We start from the raw sequence: 21,964 nt of genomic DNA, 5'->3' as shown, positions 1-21,964 counted from the left end.
GTCCTGGAAGGGATTGAGGGTACAAGGGGGTCAGACAGATAATAGTAATCACTGTGAACTACTCTGTCAGTCAGATAATGTATTTTTCTCCAAATGACTTCCGAGTGTGGGTGTCCACTGTACAGCAATGTCCACACCTACTGGGTCTCAGGCATAGAGATTTAATAGCATGAGATGAAAGTAGACAAACTAAAAGGAGTGCCCACTGAGTGGACATTCTGCACCTTGTTTGAAGTCAGTATGTCACATGACCAACGAGCTATTGAAATGTTAAATTGTGAAAACTTCATGTGAAAACATGTGAGATGAAAATGGACAAACCAAAGGGTGTGCAATGTGTAGGCCCACTTGAGTGGACATTCTGCACCTTCAGAATGTCAGTAGGTCACATTACCAAGGAGCTATTGAAATTTGAAAAATTTATGTAAAATCAAGTGAGATGAAAATGGACAAACGAAAGGGTGTGCAATATAGAAGGGTAGTCAGTGTACATTCTAAACCTTGTTTGAAGTCAATAGCACAGATGACCAAAAAGCTATTGAAATTCAAAAATGTAAATAAATCATTTAAAATAGTGTAAATCTACAAAAAAAGGTATATGCAATGTTTATCTATGCTATCGGGTTAGCTACAACCAGTTTTAGGAGCAATGGTTAAAGAGCTATTGAAATGTGAAATTTGTCACTATGTTGATGGTCCTATGTTGATGGTCCCTAACTGCTGTTGGTGGACGTAATGAAAACTGCAGGTGAATATTGGGCGTTTTTTTGTTTTTACATATAGCCTACAGTAACAAAACGAATGAAAATGCTATTATGTTATTTCAAATAAACTACAAATGTTACCCAAAGCCTTCATAAACACACCCAAATGATTATTTTTGCTATAGCATATATGAAATATATTACACTGATATAATGTTGCTGTCAGAATGACTGCTCATTAGCTTGAAGGGAGGTCCATCAACAACCAGCGATTCTTGTGTTAAAACTGCAAACATTTCTCTCCACCCCATGGCAAAATGGGTAGAATTGCAGGAAATTACAGTGCCTTCAGAAAGTATTCACGCCCTTTGCATTTAAAATGTATTAAATTGAGATTGTGTCACTAGCCTACACACAATACCCATAATGTCAAAGTGTAATTATGTTTTTCGACATTTTTAGAAATTAATTAAAAATTAAAAGCTGAAATGTCTTGAGTCAATAAGTATACAACCCTTTTGTTATGGCAAGGCTATATAAACTCAGCAAAAAAATAAACGTCCTCTCACTGTCAACTGTGTTTAGTTTCAGCAAACTTAACATGTGTAAATATTTGTATGAACATAACAAGATTCAACAACTGAGACATAAACTGAACAAGTTCCACAGACATGTGACTAACAGAAATTGAATAATGTGTCCCTGAACAAAGGGGGTGTCAAAGTCAAATGCAACAGTCAGTATCTTGTGTGGCCACCAGCTGCATTAAGTACTGCAGTACATCTCCTCCTCATGGACTGCACAAGTTTTCAGAGTTCACTGTACTGGAGGACTTCTCCAAAGGGTTGAAAGAGAAGTTGGGGATACACGTGTACAGCATTCGATACCAATGCTCCAAACTGAGAGAGTTAAAAGAGAATCTGCGGAAAGAGGGGAACATTGTGCATATTGACTTTGCAGAGAACTACCTTTGTAAATACACCAGTGAAATTCAGGCACTTCACTTTGGTGATTCTCACAAGCAGGTGACCCTCCACACCTGTGTTGGATATATCACAAATGATACTCACTGAGCTCTTCTATGCGGATGACCACTCTGCAATCTGGGTCCATCTCTCAAAAACACTGTCCTATTTCCTTGAGCAATCTGGGTCCGTCTCTCAAAAACACTGTTCTACTTCTAGCTCTGCCCATCGGCTACTTTTGGAATCTTACTTTGTCTTATATTAATTAAATGTTTAAAAAAGGTTGTAGTTCAACATTTTGGCAATAAAATATTGTTTTCATTCTTTTTTTTTTTTTAGATAGATGTAATTTCCAACACATTGTAATTTCCATCACACACATATGTTTGAGGTAAATTAGTATATTATGTAGAATTTACATCGATTGATTGGTTTTAGATAGGGAAATCATATGGTTGTTATCATAATCCCACAAAAAGGTTGGCTGGAAATCTTATTTATCATGATAAATAAATGTTTTCAGCTGTCACAATGGCAAGTTTATACATTCAGACATTGTGTTGAATTATTAATATTAGGAAAACCTTAAAAATCACTTAAAATAGTATTCAATACAAGTTCATATACAAATTAATAAGAAATGTTTTATAAATTAATTGTATGATATTTAATTATCAACTAAAATGGATATTTAATGGACCTGATGGAAATTATATTTGTCTATGACTGTCTGAGAAAAATTACACAAATATTTAAATTACTGAATAATATGATCTCAGCCATTATCAGATATTGTTTCTAGACAAATCAAAGACAATTATAATACTGTTAAAATTATGTTTCAAAAAGTTTTAATTTCTGAAAGCTTGCAGGGCCAAAGTGCCCGAAGTTGAAGAATCACCCACCAATTGAGGTATTTGAAACCTTTTATAATTTACTCAAAGAAACATTATTAGCATTTTTAACCACTCCTATAAAAATAGTAAACTTTCAGGTACTCAGCAAGAAGGTCTGATTTCATTATTACTGAAACAGGAAATATGTGTTAAGTATAAAGATCCAGTCTATCTAAAAAACTGGAGGCCCCTTACACTTCAGTGCTGTGATGCAAAAATCCTAGCAAAATGCATAGCGAATAGAATTAAGAAGATGTTGTCAGATATTATTCATATTGATCAGTCAGTCTTTTTTACATGGATGATACATTGGAGATAATATAAGACTTCAAACAATAGAACACCACAAAAAATCTCGACTAGAATTTATATATAAATATCTGGGCTATTTTATTTTTTTGATAATGTCTTATGCAATGGGTTAAAGTTATGTATAGTAACCCCATGTGTAAAATAATAAATAATGGCTACTTTTCAGAATACATTAAACTGTCAAGAGGAGTAAAACAAGGTTGTCCAATGTCTGCATATCTATTTCTTATGGCAATGGATATGTTTGCTATTAAAATCAGACCCAACCCAATGTATATGGTCTGGACATCCAGGGCTTAAAAACAAAGGTGTCATTGTACGCTGTTGACTCAAGTTTCCTCTTAAATCCGCAATCTAGATCCCCTCAGGGGATCTAGATAGTTTTTCTAACCTCTCTGGATTACAACCAAAGTATGATAGGTTTACCATATTACGTATTGGGAAGCTAAAAAATACAACTCTTACATTACTGTGTAGTTTACCAATACAATGGTCTGATGGTGAAGTGGACATACTCAGTTTTCATATCCCTAAAGAAATAAACAAACTTACTACACATTTTTATAGGAAGTTAGCAAAAATAGATGGTAAGGTAAATTCTTGTCTATTCCTAGAAAAATCACCCTGATTAATTATTTAGTTATATCCCAGTTTGCATATTTACTTATGGTCCTGCCAACGCCAAACAATTTATCTTTTAAAATATGTGAGTAAAAATGATATATATACAGTACCAGTCAAAAGTTTGGACACACCTACTCATTCCAGGACTTTTCTTAACTTTGACTGTTTTCTACATCGCAGAATAATAGTGGACATCAAAACTGTGAAATAACACAGATGGAATCATTTAGTAAACAAAAAAGGGTTAAAAAAAATCAAAATATATTTGAGATTCTTCAAAGTAGCCACCCTTTGCCTTGATGACAGCTTTGCACACTCCTGGCATTCTCTCAACCAGCTTCATGAGGTAGTCACCTGGAATGCATTTCGATTAACAGGTGTACCTTCTTCAATTTCCTTCCTTCTTCATGCATTTGAGCCAATCAGTTGTGTTGTGACAAAGTAGGGTAGGTATACAGAAGATAGCCCTATTTGATAAAATACCATATTATGGCAAGAACAATCTGTGAATAGTCTTGTACTGTTTTTTTCCTTCAAATGAAAGCCCCCAAAATATACCGACTTCATCTAGTGTCCATAAAAGTGAATTGGCAGTATAGGCACATCTACACTGAGTGTACAAAACAAAACCTGCTGTTTTCATGACCGAATGACTAGGGAATCCAGGTGAACGCTATGATCCCTTTTTTATTTCACCTTTATTTAACCATGTAGGCAAGTTGAGAACAAGTTATAATTTACAACTACAACCTGGCATTATTGATGTCACCTGTTAATTACACTTCAGTGTAGATGAAGGGGGAGGAGACAGGTTAAAGAAAGATTTTAAAGCCTTGACATATGGATCGTGTACAGTGCCTTGCGAAAGTATTCGGGCCCCATTGAACTTTGCGACCTTTTGCCACATTGCAGGCTTCAAACATAAAGATATAAAACTGTATTTTTTTGTGAAGAATCAACAACAAGTGGGACACAATCATGAAGTTGAACGACATTTATTGGATATTTCAAACTTTTTTAACAAATCAAAAACTGAAGAATTGTGCGTGTTATTTGTGCCCTGGTCCTATAAGAGCTCTTTGTCACTTCCGACGAGCCGGGTTGTGACAAAAACTCACACTCATTCTTATGTTTAATAAATGTATCATATAGTGTGGCAGGCTTACAATGATGGCAAAAAAATAAAAATTGAGAGTGCGCTGACCCTGGTACTAGAGGGGGTACACAGCTGGAGGTTGAATGTTTGAAGGGGTATGGGACTATTAAAAGTTTGGGAACTACTGCTCTAAAGTAATAAGCCTAATGAAAATGACAATCTTTTCATAATTACATTTTTTTGTGTTCAGCCAAGCCTTTCCTTTGAAATTGCTATACATGCTTTGACCTAAGACTTAAGACTTACAAACGAACATGTTTGTCTCCCCAAAAAGCTTGTCCATTAACAGCAACATCCATAACACTTCTTGTTTGTTGTATTTCTCCAACATGCCTGTACTTAGACATCCGCTTTCTTGAGGAAACTCTCTCCCCAAGCGGTAACTATAGACATAGACTGCACGTCAAAAGTTTCATTTATATTTTGTTAGTCGATTCTGTGAGACATTGAAGTTGTGTTTTGCGTGCAAATATGAGGTCCATAACGTTGTAATCGCCCCTATCCTATAGGGATAGGCCTAGCCGAATATTGACTTTGTAGAATAAGTCTATGTGCGTGTCACCGGCATTGCACGCAACTCAAAAGCAGCAATACTTCTGAAATGAGCAGAGAATTGATTCAGCTCCAATTGTACAGTACTTTCAGGGGAGCAAGAGTGGGGTAGGTAGGGGCGTAGCAGAGGGAGAGAGAGCGACAGATCGAGGACATTTCTTTGGCAGTCTCAGGGCTTGTCCCGACAAGAACTGAGAGAACCCTGCAATTCTCTCCACATTACCCTGGGTTGTGGGAGAAACTGGAGGCCAGTAAATCTCATTCAACACAGGGAGGGACAGGCGAATAGTGTTACAAGTAGACTTTGTGTAATACAGGATTTTTTATCCAGCAATTAGGTTTCAGATTAGATTTATTCCAGCTGATATTAAAACGCTTCCTGAGTTTAAAGCGTCTTTGTTTTTTAAGCCTTTTCTTTTAATGGACCTGAAGGGAAAAAAAACAATGAACCAGCTGCCTTGTCCTTCAACCTGCTAATCTGTAGAAGTTGGATGACATTGGCTAATTTATTTCACAAGTTACACATCCAGCCACCTGTCAAACCAACATTAGCAGTATGATGATAAGTAGTCTTCGTGAGTGCTTTCTCCAGTCTGCTGCCGTGCACTGTAACTAACTAAAGATGCACCAGATAAATAATGACATTCACCAGGCCTGCATGTGCTTGAATGGATGCTCTCAGTAATCATGTATGATGGACCTACTCACTACAAAACATGATGGTCATTACAGATAACCAGCTGCTGGAATAGAGTAGTTGGTTGATACTGAGGTAGTCTGTCAGTTTAAAGATGAACAATAAATTACACTGTTGATGCCTTCGGAAGTCTAGGCTAACTGCTGAGGAGATAGACTAAGTAGGCCTAATTGTTCAGTGAGGCCTACCATATCCCTCCCGCAATAACTGGGGCATGACTAATATCCATTACAACCCACAACACACGTTCAGCATGGAGCATCAACACAGGAGCGTTTCCAACACGTGCATGAATGGGTTGGTTGTAGTGGTGGTGATAGAGTGTGTGTGTGCAAGTGCAGTGATGGTTATGCGTTTCATATTACCTGGTAAAAAATATGACATTCCAAACTTCTTAGAAGAGTAGAACAGAGCTATCGAACCATCGGGGAGTTTCTCTGGGGCACTTTGACGACGACAGATCTCATAAGTGTTTCTAGAGTCAGTGCCCCCCTCATCCCCAAAAAACATGTCCCCATTCTTCTGGCTGAGAGGGGTGGCATCGCAGCTGAGCGAGACTGTGATGTTTGGGTTAGTCCTGAGGCTGAGCGGCCTAGCTGGGAGACTGCACTCACTTAAGTCTTCTCTCGTGCTGGGCTCTGTGTTTGGACTGTCGCTGATGTTTTCAGAAAGTATTGGCGGGTAGAGAGACAGGAGTTTGGCATTAGATTCTGAGGGGACACCATCGGGGTCCATTACACTGTTCACTGGGACAGCTTCCACTGGGCTGGCATGCTTCAACCACAAGCTGTTGCACTTAAATGATGCAGGCGATGGTTGGATGATTTGGGGCTGTGGATTAGAAGCGTGCACCACGATGAAAGGCCCGTTTGTGGTTCTTTCTGAGGAAACGGCATAAAAATCGCATTTTGCTTCGGTGTTTATAAAAAATTTTTTTTTTATTGAAACTTTATTTAACTAGGCAAGTCAGTTAAGAAAAAATTCTTATTTACAATGACGGCCTACACCAGCCAAATCCGGACGACGCCGGGCCAATTGTGCACTGCCCTATGGGACTCCCAATCACGGCCGGTTATGATACAGCTTGGATTCGAACCAGGGAGTCTGTAGTGACATTTACTTCCTTGATAGAGCAATCAAGTCCTTGGCCAGGTTGCCTGGCTAAAATGCTTTCGCTAGATGTTAGCTAGATAACATTAGCCTTCTACATCTAGCTACACACTGAACTTCCATCCTCTCAGGTCAGGGGCAAAACAATGAATTAATTAATGGTTGGATCAGAGTCGCACTTATAATCATTGGCCAGTACGGATAATTAAGTAAAACCGCAAGTCCAAATCCCTATCTCCAGCCATGGCTAATTTAGGAAAGGTCAAATTTTAGCTAGCAAGCTTGCATCACCAGAGGACAACACAATGAGATGCAACAATTCAAGTTTTTCTCTCAATGGGATTTGATAGGAGTGACGCCAAAATCCAAACTAGCTTCCCTTGACACTTTTGTTGTTGCGCAAGGACCATTCACAGTTGAGCTCGCTTAGTTTAGCTCAACACCGATTGGTACATTTTTTATACATTTTTTTAATCAAGGGAGGCCAAATGCTCGCTGGGTTCCCTTGCCTTCAATGCTACTGGCGGAAACAATGTCATACACATTTGGACCAGACAGCATCAGATTAATGACCTACATGTAGAGAGACAGAGTTGCGCTATTTCGCTCGCTCTGATACTTTCTCCTGTGAATTACATTCAGCCTCTTGCGAATTTGAGGACAATTATGAAACACAGAGAGATGAAACATACAAATTATTCTATGAAATGTTTTATTGGTCCATTTTTTAATGAATACACACCACTGAGTGGGGTGGCAGCGTAGCCTAGTGGTTAGAGTGTTGGACTAGTAACCGGAAGGTTGCGAGTTCAAACCCCCGAGCTGACAAGGTCAAAATCTGTCGTTCTGCCCCTGGACAGGCAGTTAATCCACTGTTCCCAGGCTGTCATTGAAAATAAGAATATGTTCTTAACTGACTTGCCTGGTTAAATAAAGGTAAAGTTAAAATTTTAAAAAAGCGGCAGCGCAGGCTGTCTAGGTCCCACATATACTTTCTTTGGATTGGTGGATACATCTCATTATTCTAATCCTTTTTTTAAATATTCAATGAAGGTTGTTAACATCAACCGCCTGTATTCAAGGGAGAGAGATGTTATGCTACTAGCCTATTTTCATGAATATGCATTGCCATCTCGAGACAACCCCGATATTACGTTTTTTTTCCCTCATAGATGCAGGGATGTAATGTGTCCTACTTATATCGTAACAACTTAAGCATTACAAAACGTATATTCAATCAAATAAACCACACGTAGCAAATAAGCCATACGTTTTTTTGATAACCAAATTCTACACTCTCTTATTAACCAACATACAAAAACTCCTTGGTTGCTGGGCGAAACACCACCACCTGCTGGACGGAGACATATTTTCCGCAGAGTTGGGCCTCTCTCTTCCTCTTCCTCTGCTAAAACCAAAAGTCAGATATTGGATACAAAGTGACATTGTAGTGTAGTAAATATTCAATATGTGAATATACAGTATATACAGTGCCTTGCGAAAGTATTCGGCCCCCTTGAACTTTGCGACCTTTTGCCACATTTCGGGCTTCAAACATTCACAAACATTTTGTGAAGAATCAACAACAAGTGGGACACAATCATGAAGTGGAACGACATTTATTGGATATTTCAAACTTTTTTAACAAATCAAAAACTGAAAAATTGGGCGTGCAAAATTATTCAGCCCCCTTAAGTTAATACTTTGTAGCGCCACCTTTTGCTGCGATTACAGCTGTAAGTCGCTTGGGGTATGTCTCTATCAGTTTTGCACATCGAGAGACTGACATTTTTTCCCATTCCTCCTTGCAAAATAGCTCGAGCTCAGTGAGGTTGGATGGAGAGCATTTGTGAACAGCAGTTTTCAGTTCTTTCCACAGATTCTCGTGTGGATTCAGGTCTGGACTTTGACTTGGCCATTCTAACACCTGGATATGTTTATTTTTTTAACCATTCCATTGTAGATTTTGCTTTATGTTTTGGATCATTGTCTTGTTGGAAGACAAATCTCCGTCCCAGTCTCAGGTCTTTTGCAGACTCCATCAGGTTTTCTTCCAGAATGGTCCTGTATTTGGCTCAATCCATCTTCCCATCAATTTTAACCATCCCTGCTGAAGAAAAGCAGGCCCAAACCATGATGCTGCCACCACCATGTTTGACAGTGGGGATGGTGTGTTCAGGGTGATGAGCTGTGTTGCTTTTACTCCAAACATAACGTTTTGCATTGTTGCCAAAAAGTTCCATTTTGGTTTCATTTGACCAGAGCACCTTCTTCCACATGTTTGGTGTGTCTCCCAGGTGGCTTGTGGCAAACTTTAAACAACACTTTTTATGGATATCTTTAAGAAATGGCTTTCTTCTTGCCACTCTTCCATAAAGGCCAGATTTGTGCAATATACGACTGATTGTTGTCCTATGGACAGAGTCTCCCACCTCAGCTGTAGATCTCTGCAGTTCATCCAGAGTGATCATGGGCCTCTTGGCTGCATCTCTGATCAGTCTTCTCCTTGTATGAGCTGAAAGTTTAGAGGGACGGCCAGGTCTTGGTAGATTTGCAGTGGTCTGATACTCCTTCCATTTCAATATTATCGCTTGCACTGTGCTCCTTGGGATGTTTAAAGCCGGGGAAATCTTTTTGTATCCAAATCCGGCTTTAAACTTCTTCACAACAGTATGTCGGACCTGCCTGGTGTGTTCCTTGTTCTTCATGAGACTATCACAGTGCAGGTGCATTTATACGGAGACTTGATTACACACAGGTGGATTGTATTTATCATCATTAGTCATTTAGGTCAACATTGGATCATTCAGAGATCCTCACTGAACTTCTGGAGAGAGTTTGCTGCACTGAAAGTAAAGGGGATGAATCATTTTGCACGCCCAATTTTTCAGTTTTTGATTGTTAAAAAGGTTTTAAATATTCAATAAATGTCGTTCCACTTCATGATTGTGTCCCACTTGTTGTTGATTCTTCACAAAAAAATACAGTTTTATATCTTTATGTTTGAAGCCTGAAATGTGGCAAAAGGTCGCAAAGTTCAAGGGGGCCGAATACTTTCGCAAGGCACTGTATGATATTATAAATACCTTACGTGCAACTCGTAATAAAACTAAGCAATTAGCCTATTAAAATGTTTATCTGACTCCATAAAGATAATTAGCAATATGAAAGAGACTACAGTTGAACCATGTGTTCCAGTTCCCGCCAATATCCAGCAACTTCGCACAGCTATTAAAGAGAAGTGGGACAACATTCCACAGGCCACAATCAACAGCATGCAAAGAAGATGTGTTTTGCTGCATGTAAACCACACCCCTACTTTTTAAAAAGGTTTCTGTGACTTTTACCAGGTAAATTGACTGAGAACACATTCTCATTTACAGCAATGACCTGTGGAATAGTTACAGGGGAGAGGGGGTTGAATCAGCCAATTGTAATCTGGTGATTATTAGGTGACTGTGATGGTTTGAGGGCCAGATTGGGAATTTAGCCAGGACACCGGGGTTAACACCCCTACGATAAGTGCCATGGGATCTTTAATGACCTCAGAGAGTCAGGACACCTATTTTAACGTCCCATCCGAAAGACGGCACCCTGTCTTGGGGCATCGGGATATTTTTTATTAGACCAAATGAAAGAGTGCCTCCTACTGACCCTCTAACACCACTTCCAGCAACATCTGGTCTCCCATCCAGGGACTGACCAGGACCAACTCTGCTTAGCTTCAGAAGCAAGCCAGCAGTGGTATGCAGGGCGGTATGCTGCCTGCTCATTAATCCCAGTCATGTGAAATCCATGAATTAGGGACTAATGAATTATTTTTAAATTGACTGACTGAACTGGAACTCAGTAACATCTTTGAACTTGTTGCATGTTGCATTTATATTTTTGTTCAGTGTAGTTTCTACGCTAAACTTTTCAGAAGCTTCAGATATATTCTTGACAAGACCAATTTTTGGGATGTCTCCTGGTCTGACAAACAGCACTGTAGATTTGCCACTTTCCATTGCAGATGCGGAAAGTCAACATAGAGATATCCTCCTATCTGAAACAGATGGATTTTGATGGGGATTTTTTAAATGTTAAGTCGTGTCAATCGACTCTGGGGGGTTAAAAAGGCTACAATGTTGTTTGGTTTATTGTTTTAACAGTCGCTGAGATTATATTTGGTTATCAATGCAAAATAGTGCTACTTATTTAATGCCAATCTAATCCAAGACAGAGCATTCTTGAAGTTGAAGTGATTTTGAAGTTGATTGGTGACAATGACCCAATTGATACAGTGGGGAGAACAAGTATTTGATACACTGACGATTTTGCAGGTTTTCCCACTTACAAAGCATGTAGAGGTCTGTAATTTTTAGCATAGGTACACTTCAACTGTGAGAGACGGAATCTAAAACAAAAATCCAGAAAATCACATTGTATGATTTTTAAGTAATTAATTTGCATTTTATTGCATGACATAAGTATTCGATACATCAGAAAAGCAAAACTTAATATTTGGTACAGAAATCTTTGTTTGCAATTACAGAGATCATACATTTCCTGTAGTTCTTGACCAGGTTTGCACACACTGCAGCAGGGATTTTGGCCCACTCCTCCATACAGACCTTCTCCAGATCCTTCAGGTTTCGGGGCTGTCGCTGGGCAATAGGGATTTTCAGCTCCCTCCAAAGATTTTCTATTGGGTTCAGGTCTGGAGACTGGCTAGGCCACTCCAGGACCTTGAGATGCTTCTTACGGAGCCACTCCTTAGTTGCCCTGGCTGTGTGTTTCGGGTCGTTGTCATGCTGGAAGAACCAGCCACGACCCATCTTCAATGCTCTTACTGAGGGAAGGAGATTGTTGGCCAAGATCTCGCGATACATGGCCCCATCCATCCTCCCCTCAATACGGTCCAGTCATCCTGTCCCCTTTGCAGAAAATCGTCCCCAAATAATGATGTTTCCATCTCTATGCTTCACGGTTGGGATGGTGTTCTTGGGGTTGTACTCATCCTTCTTCTTCCTCCAAACACGGCGAGTGGAATTTAGACCAAAAAGCTCTATTTTTGTCTCATCAGACCACATGACGAGGTAACGAGTTCAAACAGGTGCAGTTAATACAGGTAATGAGTGGAGAACAGGAGGGATTCTTAACTTCTTGCGTCGAGCCATCCCGGATCCGGTATCGTGACTACAGCCTCAAGCTCATTACCATAACGCAACTTTAACTATTCATGAAAATCGCAAATTAAATGAAATTAATCTATTTGCTCTCAAGCTTAGCCTTTTGTTAACAACACTGTCATCTCAGATTTTCAAAATATGCTTCTCAACCATTGCAAAACAAGCATTTGTGTAACAGTATTGATGGCTAACGTAGCATTTAGCATTAGCATTCAGCATGCAACATTTTCCACAAAAACCATAAAAGCATTCAAATACAATCATTTACCTTTGAAGAACTTCAGATGTTTTCAATGAGGAGACTCAGATAGCAAATGTTCAGTTTTTCCTGAAAGATTATTTTTTTAGGACAAATCGCTCCGTTTTCTGCGTCACGTTTAGCTACGAAAAAAACCCTGTATCCAGGATTGTGTAAATCTATCAGCAAGCTCATTAGCATAACACAACGTTAACTATTCATGAAAATCGCAAATGAAATTAAATTAATCTATTTGCTCTCAAGCTTAGCCTTTTGTTAACAACACTGTCATCTCAGATTTTCAAAATATGCTTCTCACCCATTGCAAAACAAGCATTTGTGTAACAGTATTGATGGCTAACGTACCATTTAGCATTAGAATTCAGCATGCAACATTTTCCACAAAAACCATAACATTCAAATAAAATAATTTACCTTTGAAGAACTTCAGATGTTTTCAATGAGGAGACTCTCAGATAGCAAATGTTCAGTTTTTCCTGAAAGATTATTTGTTTAGGACAAATCGCTCCGTTTTCTGCGTCACGTTTAGCTACGAAAAAAACCCTGTATCCAGGATTGTGTAAATCTATCAGCAAGCTCATTAGCATAACACAACTTTAACTATTCATGAAAATCGCAAATGAAATGAAATTAATCTATTTGCTCTCAAGCTTCGCCTTTTGTTAACAACACTGTCATCTCAGATTTTCAAAATATGCTTCTCAACCATTGCAAAACAAGCATTTGTGTAACAGTATTGATGGCTAACGTAGCATTTAGCGTAGCATTTAGCGTTAGCATTCAGCATGTAACATTTTCCACAAAAACTATAAAAGCATTAAAATAAAATAATTTACCTTTGAAGAACTTCAGATGTTTTCAATGAGGAGACTCTGTTAGATAGCAAATGTTCCGTTTTTACAAAAAATATGATTTGTGTCGACTAATCGCTCCGTTTTGTTCATCGCGTTTGGGTAAGGAAAAAAATAATAATAAGTCATTAAAAAGCGAACTTTTTTCCAAATGAACTCTATAATATCGACAGAAACATGGCAAACGATGTTTAGAATCAATCCTCAAGGTGTTTTTCACATATCTATCGACGATAAAATCCATCGTGGCAGTTTACTTTCAATTCTGAAGAAATGGAACGCGCATGGACTTACTGATTACGCACACAGGACACCGGGTGGGACACCAGGTAAATGTAGTCTCTTATGGTAAATCTTCCAATGATATGCCTACAAACACGTCACAATGCTGCAGACACCTCGGGGAATATACAGAAAGCGCAGGCTCATTCCTGGCGCATTCACAGCCATATAAGGAGACATTGGAACACAGCGCCTTCAGAATCCGGGGCATTTCCTGTATGAAACATCATCTTGGTTTCGCCTGTTGCATTAGTTCTGGGGCACGCACAGATAATATCTCTGCAGTTTTGGAGACGTCAGAGTTGTGTCTTTCCAAGGCTGTCAATTCCATGCATAGTCGAGCATCTTTTCGTGACAAAATATTGCGCTTAAAACGGGCACGTCTTTTTATCCAATAATGACACAGCGCCCCCATAGGTTCAAGAGGTTAAAGAAAAATTCTTACTGGTTGGTAGGTGATCAAATACTTATATCATACAATAAAATGCAAAGTAATTACTTAAAAATCATACAATGTGATTAGATTTTAGATTCCGTCTCTCACAGTCGAAGTGTACCTATGATAACAATTACAGACCTCTACATGCTTTGTAAGTAGGAAAACCTGCAAAATCGGCAGTGTATCAAATATTTGTTCTCCCCACTGTATATGCAGAGTTTGTTCTTTTGTGAAGCAACTTTGCGTTAACTTTGCTCCATTTTCAACCAAATCAAGTTTGGTGGTAAAATATAGAACTTCATACTACTCAACGCTGCCCCCGCAGTATAGGCAGGCGTATGTTCTACAAGGAGCCACACATTTTGTGAAGTGAAACTGCATTCACATACTCCATTGCGCTCTGTTTGCGTAAGGTCTGTTTCTCGCTTTAGAAAAGCCAGGGACGATTTATGTTCCCAGTCCGACCCCTGGTGACTCAACAAAATGAATGGGAGCCCCCTGGGGGTCAAGCCCTCAGGCATGTAATCTGGCTACATACAGTAACTACAAGATATAGATAGCTGGTTAGCCTAATTTACCTATCTAGCTAACATGGGCTAGTATAGCACAGCTTTGTCTTCGCAAGTAGGCACAAAGTATACAGGATAAATCGGTAAAATGCAGTTTAGATGTCATTTGCTCATTATGTCTTGTAGGCTATTTAGAATAAATTATTTAGTTGTACATCGTTTATATGTCGGCAGCCAAAAACATTCTATTCTGATGTCTCAGTAACATTTTCCCAATTTGCAAACACTCTCCAAACTACATACACCCTATGCATTTTGATATGTCGGCCAAAGGTGTGCGTGTTTACTGGGTAAACAATATTTGATCAACTTTGCATTTCTGAAATTTACACTATTCACACCTTTTATGGGTAAATACTGTATTTGTTTTTTTTTGTGAAAGTAACTTTTTTCCACTGGCTGTATTGCTCTTATAGGCTAGCCTACTGTCCTGAGCCTTACTCTACAATAATTTAAACTAGCATCAATTTCATCACTAGGCCTATGTTTTGGGTAAACATTGACATTATTGACTTCACTGTTGTTGTCTCTTGCTAGGCACGTGAGATATTGTCATGGTTTCTAGGGTTGTGGACAATTGCAACACAGTGTTAAAATGACCCTGAGCCAAGCAGCCAGTTAATGAAAACAATGTGATTTTAAATTTGAGATGGTATGAATTACACAGATACTAACTTTAGGCCTTGGGGTCATGTAGAGTTCCAAAGAAGTTGTAAACAGATATAATCTGGAAACCAGATTATTAAAGATGTTTTGACAGGAACCGAATGGCCATGCACAAACATATGTGTAGTAACCCTATTTAAAATATTGATTACAAACATAAAATACTTATATTTCTTGCATAATCCTTACATATGTCTAGCATAGGCTAAAATACTGTAGTCACAAGCATACTAATTTCAAAATATAGTTTATGGTAGCCTATTATTTCAACATGCATATAGAAATAGGCTAATTACTATATTATTTATTCATCCCCATCACTGAAGCTCTTTTTGGAAGATTATAATCTAGCCTATGACAAACTGGATGAGTGGACCACTGCTGCTGACATTGGGCTAGACCTCTCACTAAGAAATGAAACCCCTCACTATCCAGACAGACTATAGACATAATTATCTCACCTGCTATGAGTCATAGCCTGTCACGAGAGAGAATCATCGGACAGTTTGCAACGTTTTTTTGTAGCCTACTGAGTACTGAGACCAGTTGAATTGCTACGGGTTGGAAGCAGTCAGAGAAACCTACATGAGAATAAAGACAGTGAATAAATACTTGGTTAAATGTGAAATTGAGGCGTTTTTACGCAAAGACAGAAAAGTGCAAATGGAAAACTACACTGGAAATGAAACGCAAGTTATGTCGGAATCTTACGCCACAGAAGCCAAGACCGGTGGGAATGGTGTGCGGACGCTAATTGGATGCATTTTGTTTGTTCTCATTGTGTCGACACTACTGGGGAACACGCTCGTGTGCGCCGCAGTCGTTAAATTCAGACACCTCCGGTCCAAGGTAACCAACTTTTTCGTGATTTCTCTGGCTGTGTCAGACCTCTTCGTTGCCGTCCTCGTGATGCCATGGGAGGCAATATCTGAAGTGACTGGGACCTGGCTGTTTGGTAGATTTTGTGGCATATGGATAGCTTTTGACATAATGTGCTCAACGGCATCAATTCTTAATCTGTGTATCATAAGCGTGGACAGATACTGGGCTATAGCAAGTCCTTTTAGATATGAACGAAAAATGACCCACAGAGTTGCATTTATCATGATTGCAGTGGCGTGGACGCTGTCAATTCTCATATCCTTCATACCTGTCCAACTGAACTGGCACGTGGCCGAGGAGGAGACATCAGCGGGAAACGTTAGCAACCACTCCGAGAACTGCATAGCGAACTTGAACAAGACCTATGCTATTTTCACATCACTGATCAGTTTCTACATCCCAGTTGTCATCATGGTTGCCACCTACACGAGGATTTTCCGTATTGCGCAAACACAGATACGGAGGATATCCTCATTGGAGAGAGCTGTGGAGCAAGCGCAAAATAACCAACACCCAAACGTTTGCGCACACGAAAACGCATTGAAAACTGCTTTTAAAAAGGAAACAAAGGTCTTAAAGACCCTCTCCATTATCATGGGGGTTTTTGTTTTTTGCTGGCTGCCCTTTTTTGTCCTAAACTGCATGGTACCTTTCTATGACCCTCCGTGTGTAAGCGACACCACGTTCACAATTTTCGTTTGGTTTGGTTGGGCCAACTCTTCGCTAAACCCCGTCATTTACGCATTTAACGCAGATTTCAGAAAAGCCTTTACAACTATTCTAGGCTGCAATAAAATGTGTTCAACCAATACATTGGAGGCTGTTAATTTCAGCAATGAATTGGTGTCCTATCACCACGACACAACGCTCCAAAAAGACGCACAAGTCTTAATGGCTACACACCATCCAAACGCAATCCCTAACTTGGGGGAGGACACAACCCCACTGTTCGACAAAGTTTCTCTTATCTCAATCGCATCCCACAATCACAAGAACATGTTTCTGCCAGCCAATGTCCAATTCCAGTGTGACGGGGAAATGTAATTTACCACAGCTGGAGCCATGGGGTGCGATGCAATCCATGGTCAAATCCACGATTAGAATCTTGCACAATTGTAGGCTATGATTTATTCATGGAGTATTGATTTATTTGTATTTATTTAAGTTATATTTTATTGTGAAATCATTCACTTATGTTGTTTTGCATAATGCCGTGCGCAATGTTATAATTTATTTATTATCTCACTGATCATGATCAATACATTTACACAGTGCTTCTTTTGAAAAGTAGGCATGTGTCTTGATAAATGGAAGGAAATCACGTAGAAATGTTAGCCTAGTTTTAGTCTTGCTACTACACACATTTCAAATAATTGAGACTAGTTAAATAAAGGTTGAATAAAAAATATATACATAAAAAGACACAATTGAACGAATAAGCTATGTGATGTGTATTGCATAATGAGAGGATATCATTACATTTTGTTAGTGTTTTTTTTTTACTCTTGCCAAAATACTTGTTCTAATTCAATGAGGATGGTGGTAGTGTTTCTGTAGCAAAGTAGCTCTCAAACACCATGGGAGTAATCTGTTTCAAATCAATTCACATTTATTAGTAATAATGGTAAAATAATACTTAATGAAAATGTAATTATTTTGGTATAAGTTGATATGTTTAATCAGATACAGTATATAATAATGGAACCATAACTTTGCATTGTTTTGTGAAAATAGCTGTCGAAATCTTGTAATCTTTTGCCACCTCTTACTCAAGTTAAGTCATCATTTATTTAAAGTGCATTTCACAATGTCTCAACACACTTTACAAAGAACATTTAAATTAAAACATGTAAAATATACTCAACCATTTGTGAATGAATATAGCTAGAAAAATATGTACAACTGATTCTTGCCAAAGCTTCACTATAATCGTTTGCAACTGTCTTCTGCATAGTCCCTGACAACACCATGTAACCCATGGTAACAGAACCACATCTTCCCCTCTGATAATTGCATCTATTTTTATTTTAGGATTATTATATTCTCCAAAGCTGCTCTGCGGTGTTGGCAGATATAAAATAGTAAAATTAGCCCTGGCCCAAAATCCCTAAGCCCAAAATGTTTTCAGAATCAGCTTTAGAACATGATTAAATATTCAACATCTAAAATATCTCCCATCAAAGCCATTTCCCCCCATGAATCAAATTTGAATAAATGGGAAGGGTGTCTAAGATATAGGGCTATATATTATAGGCATTTTGTTATTGGGCTCCCGAGTCCCGCAGCGGTCTAAGGCACTGCATCTCAGTGCAAGAGGTGTCACTACAGTCCCTGTTTCAATTCCAGGCTGTATCACATCCGGCCATGATTGGGAGTCCCAAAGGACAGCGCACAATTGGCCCAGCATCGTCTGAGTTTGGCCGGGGTAGGCGGTCATTGTAAATAAGAATTTGTTCTTAACTGACTTTCCAGGTTAAATACAAAATATAGTCTACTATTCCAAAATAAAATACATTTCACATCTGTTAAAAAAATTCACCAAATTACACCAGTGCTGTAAAATTGGCCACGCAGTTACTCATTCTATGCACTCCTAGTTTGTCCCTTTAGTTAGAATTCCCAACAGCACCTCAGTCAATCACTTGTATGTTTCTTACCAATCAGAGACATTCTCTATCACTTGCTTGTTGTAAGTCCCGCCTCCAGGTATTGATTTGCGGGGGATAAAGTTTGGGTGTTTGTATAGAATTTTGTAAAATATGTGTGTGCACTGTCATTGCTAGCTAAGTAGCCAGTTAGCCAGGCTCACTGGTTACCTTTTCACAGTGTCATTAACACAGAGCCTTTCAGTTACATTATGCTTATACGTACAATAGTAATAGCTTTGTTATAGTAGGTACATTCTATGCAGAGTTTGTTGTACTGTACAGCCTGCTCACTATTGCAGCAGATTACTAGCCAAGTGTCGCATGTTGAGTCGTTTTGGTGAGCCTCTTACTCTGTTCGCCATTACTTGGTTTAATGACAGTTTTCTCACCATGCGGTGGTCATGTGTACTCTCGGGCCACATTATACTTCACAGTCAGAGCATTTTGGATCTTATTATGTAGCAGTAAAGACTGCAGCTTTATCCTGCTATTGTCATTCATATTCATGTGCTGCATTATCATTCAGTTAAGTCAAGGTGTATCTGTATATAGCCTTACCCCTTTTATGTATTATTGTGTACTATAATATGTCCTTTTATCTTCCACCCTTTTAGAACCACTATCTACAGTATATTGATGTCATGTTTGTGTGTGTGTGTGGGGGGGGGGGATTCTTCCTGTCAATTAAACCCCCTTACCTGGACATTCTGACTCCTCATTGTTCTGGACAGACATTTTGTAGTGGTTATTACTGGCCTAATATCAACACCTAAGCTTTCGCCTATTTGAATGGTCCTTTTGGATCTACAACCAAGCCATATTTTTCAAGTGCCTCTTTCATCTTCAAATGGACAGAGGGTTGAAAAACAGAGTAGGAGTCTCTGGACACTGAGAGATGTGACCTGGTGAACCGCATGGCAGGTGTGTGGAGTGGAGTGGACACACAGGTGTGTTTCATACACAAGCCAGCTGATGTAATGTCATGCTATCATCTTGTGTTATTAGTGATGATATTTCATTATATTGATATGACATTATCCTCATCACCTCCCCGTCATTTAGTTTTTCAAATGGCTGCAGATATTTAAAGAGACATTTCAAAGACCTTAATTATTTTTTACAATTTTGCAGTTTAACATTTGAGCTTGGACTCATACATGCAGTGACTTGATCAAAACATAGCATTTTAAATAATACAATGTTTTTGTTTGAAATACTATTGAAAAATGGGGGAAATGAACTTTTAGGCAAAAGAGAACCAGCTTCTGATAAATGTCTGCATAAAAGGAAATTAGTTATATTGAAAATACATAGGTCAAACAAGTATACTTGAGCATACACTGTATACCCACACGCATGAGCACAAATAAACGTGTACACACACACACACACACACACACACACACACACACACACACACACACACACACACACACACACACACACACACACACACACACACACACACACACACACACACACACACACACACACACACACACACACACACACACACTGCCTTCAGAAAATATTCATACCACTTGACTTATTCCATATTTTGTGTGCCATATAATGACAGTGCCACATAATGACAAAGTGAAAACGTGCTTCTAAAAATGTTAGAACATTTATTGAAAATGAAGTACAGAAATATCTCAGTAAAATAAGTATTCACACTCTTTTGCTATGCCACTCCAAATTCGTCCTTAAGATGTCACTACAACTTGATTGGAGTCCACCTGTGGTCGATAACATCTTTTGACAGAGTTCCTTGGCTGAGATGGGAGAACCTGCCAGAAGAACTACAGAACTTCAGCAATCTGAGCTTTATGGGAGAGTGGAAGCCACCCCGGAGAAAAAGGGACTTGACAGCATGCCTGAAGTTTCCAAAAAGGCACGTGAAAGACTTTGATAGCATATGGCAAAAGATTCTGTGGTCTGATGAGACAAACATTTTACTATTTGGCCTGAATGCAAAGCGCTATGTCTGGAGAAAACCCGGTACAGCTCATCACCTGTCTAACATCATCCCTACCATGAAGCATGTTGGTGGCAGTGTCATGCTATGGGTATGCTTTTCAGTGTCAGGGAATGGTAAAGATAGAGGGAATAATAATTGGAGCCAAATATAGGCAAATCCTTGAAGAGAACCTATTTCAGAGTGCAAACTACCTTATAGACTGAACGTTATTTATAATAAAGGTTACATGGAGAAAATCGGACCTTTCTGAAATGAAAATGGATGGCCCTCCAATAAGAAAATTATATTTCACCTAAACCCTCCCTGAATGCTTGAAAAAACAACTGACCCTCCCGTGTACCCAACATAATAATTCAAACAAAGTGAATTTCAGAAAACGTGTCTGCTGTTTACCATCACTTCTTGGACAGACCAGAGCCTTCCGATATGCAGTTTTAGAAACTGTTCTTTGTTCTGTAAGCATTACATGTAAAGGCAGGAATTTTGATAGCGCACAGGACTGTGGGCCAGAAGGTTGTGGGTTCGCATCTCACTGTAGACAAGGGTAAGGGTGAAAAAAATATCCTTTGAACGAATAAAGCAATTATGCATAATTTGACATATTAACAGAATATTTTTTTAATATCCTACAAATAACCCAAATTACAGGATAAGAATGGACAGAGAGAGGCCTATGTGTTCATCTTGTCATAATTGCCCTATGCCAATTGTGTGTCTTGTTTGCAACGAAACTGTCTCTGCAAATAATAAAATCTGAGATGTCATTAGGAATCTGAGCATGGTACTTTCAAAAGTAAATGTAGTCCTGCTTTGTGGCATTTTACAAAGGCTATATGTGTTATTGATCACACTATACATTTTTGTGCGTGTAGATATGGTTGTCCTTGTTCGATAGAGCCGTTGGATGGTTCCAACCTTGAATATGTGGACATCTATAAGTACCTAGGTGTCTGGCTAGACTGCAAACTCTCCTTCCAGACTCACATCAAACATCTCCAATCAAAAATCAAATCCAGAGTCGGCTTTCTATTCCGCAACAAAGCCTCCTTCACTCACGCTGCCAAGCTTACCCTAGTAAAACTGACTATCCTACCGACCCCGTCAGCTCCCAGCTGCGCCCTGGACACCATTTGTGAATTGATCGCCCCCATCTAGCTTCAGAGTTTGTTCTGTTAGGTGACCTAAACTGGGATATGCTTA

General features: G+C 39.0%; 2 protein-coding genes across 2 annotated transcripts in view; both read left to right on the top strand.

Annotated features, from left to right (window-relative positions):
- LOC118361675 (fibroblast growth factor-binding protein 2-like) overlaps window positions 1–21,964 on the top strand; it is a 40,092-nt gene that overhangs the window by 3,818 nt on the left and 14,310 nt on the right. The gene's annotated exons all lie outside the window — the stretch shown is intronic.
- LOC118361680 (D(1C) dopamine receptor-like) lies at window positions 15,898–18,025 on the top strand. Its single transcript, XM_035741814.1, has one exon. It carries the CDS (start codon window positions 15,917–15,919, stop codon window positions 17,177–17,179), a length of 1,263 nt encoding a protein of 420 aa, XP_035597707.1. The 5' UTR covers window positions 15,898–15,916; the 3' UTR covers window positions 17,180–18,025.

Source organism: Oncorhynchus keta, chromosome 2, assembly GCF_023373465.1.
Source record: "Oncorhynchus keta strain PuntledgeMale-10-30-2019 chromosome 2, Oket_V2, whole genome shotgun sequence".
In the NCBI taxonomy this organism is placed as follows: Eukaryota; Metazoa; Chordata; class Actinopteri; order Salmoniformes; family Salmonidae; genus Oncorhynchus; species Oncorhynchus keta.
Note: the sequence above shows the minus strand (reverse complement) of the source record. Positions and strands in the feature narration are given on the sequence as shown.